General features: G+C 41.0%; 1 protein-coding gene across 1 annotated transcript; it reads left to right on the top strand.

The window, feature by feature from the left end:
* The first annotated feature begins 667 nt into the window (after window positions 1-667).
* On the top strand, window positions 668-5,158 carry LOC149436243 (uncharacterized). The gene has a single exon (XM_089661839.1). The coding sequence runs from the start codon at window positions 960-962 to the stop codon at window positions 1,938-1,940; it is 981 nt and encodes a 326-aa protein (XP_089517965.1). The 5' UTR covers window positions 668-959; the 3' UTR covers window positions 1,941-5,158.
* Window positions 5,159-6,133: the final 975 nt, after the last annotated feature.

Here is a 6,133-nt window from a genome sequence, read left to right as displayed (position 1 = left end):
GCAGACTACAGTGGATTGAGCAGGTGATCTCCACATTAACATGTGAAAAATGAACTCTCCAACATTGTAATGTCCCCAGGAGATGTATGTCTGGAAGAACTGGCTGGATACTCCTTGCTCTCTCCTAGTTAGTTCTTCTTTTAAAATCTTAGCTCTTTTAGCCCCATAGAAGGAGAACGGCCAGTTGTATCCTACTGAATGGTGACTACACTGGAGACCCATACTTGGGGTATGATCCTGTAGACACAGGCCTCATTGATCGGTGTCAGCTATCTATGTATGTACTGGGGGGAGTTACTTGCCGTGTACAGCTGAATTGTTCTAGGTTGTTTCTTCTTTTCTCTGTTCATTTGTTTATAAAAGGTAAAAGTGACACCATAGACAAAGCAAGTTATTGTTCTGTATGATCTGTAACAGTGCCACAACTGCCTATACGTGAGAATGTATGACTCCATTGTCTGGGCTGAATGTTGGGAATACTGTGCGCACTTATAAACGTTCTTAATAAAAATCTATTTGATTAAAAAAAATACTGTAGATAATGCTGTACATATTCTTTCTATTCATAAGATATATTTAGTAATGAACATTAAAAATAGAAAGAAACTTTATGTAGCCCTTTATATAGAATTCTATCTTTTTTCTTTCTCTACAGGTAGATTGATGAACCAAGTTTTTAGGACATTTTGGTCTTCATGTATACAGCTAAGTCACATGGAAAATAAAACACATGGATGTCTTAATTGACTGAAAGTCTTTACTGCAGTTCACTGGAGGATTCGCACGGGATACAAGTCATATCTGTGTTCTAAAAGTCATGGTTTGGATCCTCTTCCACATTGATCCAGCAGGAGAAAAGTAATTTCAGTGTTCTGGAAGTGACAATGGCTTTACAGTAAAGTCCAAACTACGTATGCATAAGAGGAGTCATTTCAAACTACTTGTTTGGAGATTTTACAATGGAGAGAAAATATATCACACACCAGAAGGTTCACAATGGAGGGAAGCCATATCCTTGTTCTGAATGTGACAAAACTTTTAGAAGCAAGTGCGAGCTTACAGTACACCAACGAGTTCACACTAGAAAGAAGCCATATCAGTGTTCTGAATGTGATAAAGCTTTTACTCGGAAGTCGCATCTTCTCACACACCAGAGGATTCACACTGGAGAGAAACCATATCAGTGTTCTGAATGTGATAAAGCTTTTATACAGAAATCACTTCTTATCAATCACCAGAGTATTCACACTGGAGAGAAGCCATATCAATGTTCTGAATGTGATAAAGCTTTTACTCGGAAATCACATCTTCTCACACACCAGAGGATTCACACTGGAGAGAAGTCATATCAGTGTTCTGAATGTGACAAAGCTTTTTCACAGAAGTCAGATCTTATCACACACCAGAGGATTCCCACTGGAGAGAAGTCATATCAGTGTTCTGAATGTGATAAAGCTTTTCCAGAGAAGTCAAATCTTATCAGACACCAGAGGATTCACACTGGAGAGAAGCCATATCAGTGTTCTGAATGTGATAAAGCTTTTACACAGAAGTCAAATCTTCTCAAACACCAGAGGTTTCACACTGGAGAGAAGTCATATCAGTGTTCTGAATGTGATAAAGCTTTTACAGAGAAGTCAAATCTTCTCATACACCAGAGGATTCACACTGGAGAGAAGTCATATCAGTGTTCTGATTGTGATAAAGCTTTTACACAGAAGTCACATCTTATCAGACACCAGAGGATTCACACTGGAGAGAAGCGATATCAGTGTTCTGAATGTGATAAAGCTTTTCAACAGAAGTCAAGTCTTATCAGACACCAGAGGATTCACACTGGAGAGAAGTCATATCAGTGTTCTGAATGTGATAAAGCTTTTACACAGAAGTCAAGTCTTATCAGACACCAGAGGATTCACACTGGAGAGAAGTCATTTTAATGCTCTCAATGTGACAAAACCTTTACAGTTAATGCCGGTCTAATTTATCATTAAAGGATTCAAATCTCAGCATAGATTAAATTCTGGAAGAAAAGTGATATTAAAGAAGTTTCAGGTGTCACAAGTTAGTTTCACATCCCCAATGTCATCCCACAAGCTAGAGAAGAAGGGAAGATAAAATATTACTTTAAAAGAAACAAACTAAAATCTGAGCAAACTGGAATGTAATGATCGGATGAACTGAGTTTAGTGCTTATGTCCATCAATACACAACTAGAAGGGATTTGAATATTTTACCTTTTGACAATTTTTTTAAGATAAGCATCAATAACTGAACATCTTCCCTCATGATTCTCATCTTTATATTTTAATATGGAGCTTTGAATGAACATGTAATGCATTTTCATGATTCACCAGCTGAGTTGTGTTTCCAAGCATTTTCTTCATTTCTGGATCCTGAGGTAAAACATGCCCAACACTGCCTCAGTACCAGAGACTAGGATGGGGTCTATTGTCATCTTACCAAGTCTCTGAAGCCTCAGTGAGAGAGTCCATTCCAGGTTCTTCTGACTATTGATACATCATCAGCCAGGTTTGAGGTCTCCAGCTAAGCCCACCTTGTCCAATCCTCCCATTACGTTCCATCTCCTCTCCCATTATCAATGCCTTCTTTCCACATTTCATCTCTCATGGGCGACAACTTTTCAGGCAGGTCTGCGGCTGTGACGGCAGCTAGAAAGAAGTCTATTCAGTGAGAAAACAACATCCCAAGCTGATGCAGGCCTTCCAATTCTACAATACAAGTCAAATCTTATCACACACCAGAGGAGTCACACTGGCGAGAGGCCATATCGGTGTTTTGAATGTGGCAAAGCTTTTACACAGAGAGAACAACTTAACACAAACAAGAGGGTCCACACCAGAGAAAAGCCGTAGCCATGTTGTGAGTGTAACACAGATTTTTTTGCATAAGTCACATGTGATCACACACCAGAGGATTCGCAGGCTTCAGCTGCAGGAGGTAATGGGGAGAAGGGGGGTTTAAAGGAGTAGAAACCCAAGACTATTTTACCTTTTGACTATTTTCATCAGACAAGTATCAACAGTGAATTGTGTTTCCTAATGATTTAAATCTCTATCCTTTTTATGGAGCTTTGACTGAACATGTAATATATTTTCATCATTCATTAACTGAGCTGTGTTCCCAAATGTTTTCTTCATTGTCAGATCCTGAGCTAATGCATTACCAACACTGCCTCAGCACCAAGACTAGGTAGTGGTCAAGTGGCATCTTACCAAGCCTCCAAAGCCTCAGTGGGAGAGACTTTTCTAGATTCTGATGACTATTCCAATATCCGTCTAGCTTGAGGGCTCCAGCTACGCTCACCTTGTCCATGCCTCCCTTCACATATTCCACCTCCCCTCCAGTGATCAATGCCTTATTTCCAGGTTCCTCCTCCTCTTATGGATGACAGCTTTACAGGTAGGACTGCAACAGGGACAACAGCCATGGAGAAATCTCTGTCCAGTGAGAAATCAAATTCCTAAGCTGGTGTAGGCCTTCCAACACCAATTCACTGCTCTTTGTTTGGGATGTGTTCAACAGTACCACTTACACCCAGCTGGCTGCTTGTGTTCCATCTTGTCCTGCCACAAGTCCAAGGGATTCCATCAGGAGAAGATTGGACTTCCTTATTATATTGTCTCTCTGTTCAGCTATTGCTCCTCTCCATAGATCAATCACATACTACGACTGCATCTTCTGGGGGACAGAAATTCCTCTGACTCGGGTTCTCTTCAATGACTTTGAATAGTCAATTCTCTTTTTTTGGGTAGATATTGTTTGTGAAGAACCCTCTTTTGACCCTAGAAACATTATGATGTTGACCCTAAAGTGTATCTATGGTTAGAATTAATATTTACATAAAGGGTGCAATCTGTCCTGAACCACTTATGGTGATGTCCCAGTTCAGCACATTACACCTTTAGGATTTGTAATCTACCCAAATGTATTATACATCAGTTTTTCATGTCAGAGGGCTTTAATGTGCTAGAAAATGAGGATACGTATATTTTATTTGTTTTTCTAGGTAACACTTGTGATGTCACTACACTCCTAATGTAAATACGGTGCAAAATAATTCTGTTTTTGTTGCTTTTACAGTGTGCTCCTATGCAGTGATCTGTTAAAACATTGAAAGCCCGGGGGGGGGGGGGGTGATGATTCCGGCTTGTGTGCTTAGTGCTGAATGCCGGCTGTTACAGAGCCTCCAATACCTGGATCTGGTAAGACCGCTGCCGCTTTAATATGGCCCTGGGACCAATAGCCACTATCCCAGCTAAAACTCAAGTGGTTGTTTTTCTGAGTCCTTCTTGTAACATTTTATGACTTGTTGATCCTGCCAGTAGAGCCGTTATTTTTCTACTTCCTGAAGGAAGGAAACCATCCTAAAAATGGCAGCTGGAGGGGTTGAGACAAATCAAATAACACTGCTGGGGTGCATACAACTGTCAGCTTTTATTCATATGGTCTAAACCTTTGTAGAAAGGAACAAAACTGTTGCTGGAACTGCTTTACAAGTGTCAGTTGAAGTTGATTTGAATGGTTTTCATCCCTTACTGAACCATTTGGCATGTTTAACCTTCTTCCTCTCCAGGCCATTCTCCAGTTTTCAGCACCGTGACATTTTGACTGACAATTACTTGGTCATGCAACACTGCACTTAAATTCATTTTATATCCGCGTTGTGATAGATAGACATTTCTTTTGCTGATATTTAATCATTACTGGTTTTTTTTGTTTTCTCTATGAAAAGAGGAAAATAAACATTTTGAAAAAAAGTTTCCCTTAGTTTCTGCTCTAAAACTTTACAAATAAATAATCTTCTTTTTAAATGTAGGCCAAAGTATATTACTCTACTTTTTGTTTTTGGTAAAAAAAAAATATTTTATATTATTTAGTGTGTGTGAAAGTTATGGAGTCTCCAAACTACGGCAAATACACTGTATTTCAAGGTTACCAACCCAGATGTTGTGAAGGCCGGTCACATTTCTTGAGGTCCTAAAATGCCAGGACAGTACACCCTCCAAATGACCCCGTTTTTGGAAAGTAGACACTCCGGGGTCTTTAGTAAGAATTGTGGCTATTTTTGTTGTAGTTGTAATTTTGTGTCACTTTTTTTGAAAATGAAGCAAGTAAATAAAAGATGTTTTCTTCACATAGTTGTCATTTTAACAAGTTATTTCTCACACACGGCTTAGGTATACTTACAATTACACTCCAGAACACTTTCTTCTACTCCTCCTGAGTAATACATAGAGGGGCCCTGTGACGGAGGTGTGGGTGCAACAGAACACACGCGGAGAGCAGGAGTACACACAAGGCTTTTATTGAAACACAGCGAGGAGCACATGACTGGTAGAGCAGAGTTCTGTTAGACAAAGGGTTAAGTCTACACACAGGATGGGGGCACAGTGGGGGGCACAACTCTGGCCGGCAAAGGAATTCAATCCATACCACAGGGTTGGCAGAATTCCAGCAGACAAAAGGTTAAGTCCCTAACAGTCTGTGCACACAGCAGAGGGGCAGAACTCCAGCAAACAAAGGGTTAAATCCTCAGCACAGGGTTGGCACACAACAGGAATGGCAGAACTCCGGCAGACAAAGGGTTAAATCCTCAGCACAGGGTTGGCATACAACAGGAATGGCAGAACTCCGGCAGACAAAGGGTTAAATTTTCAGCACAGGGTTTGCATACAACAGGAATGGCAGAACTCCAGCAGACAAAGGGTTAAATTCTCAGCACAGGGTTTGCATACCACAGGAATGGCGGAACTCCAGGAGACCAAGGGTTAAATCCTCAGCACAGGGTTAGCATACAACAGGGATGGCAGAACTCCAGCAGACAAAGGATTAAATCCTCAGCACAGGGTTGGCACACAGCAGGGATGGAAGAACTCCGGCAGACAAAGGGTTAAATCCTCAGCACAGGGTTGGTATACCACAGAAATGGCAGAACTCCAGCAGACAAAGGGTTAAATCCTCAGCACAGGGTTGGCACACAACAGGAATGGCAGAACTCCAGCAGACAAAGGATTAAACCCTCAGCACAGGGTTGGCACACAGCAGGGATGGAAGAACTCCAGCAGACAAAGGGTTAATTCCAGCACAGGGTTGGCACACAGCAGGGATG

The sequence above is a fragment of the Staurois parvus genome, unplaced genomic scaffold (assembly GCF_062004578.1).
Source record: "Staurois parvus isolate SC_StPar_1 unplaced genomic scaffold, SC_StPar_1.0 ptg001396l, whole genome shotgun sequence".
NCBI lineage: Eukaryota > Metazoa > Chordata > Amphibia > Anura > Ranidae > Staurois > Staurois parvus.
This window is presented reverse-complemented; position numbering and strand designations above follow the sequence as displayed.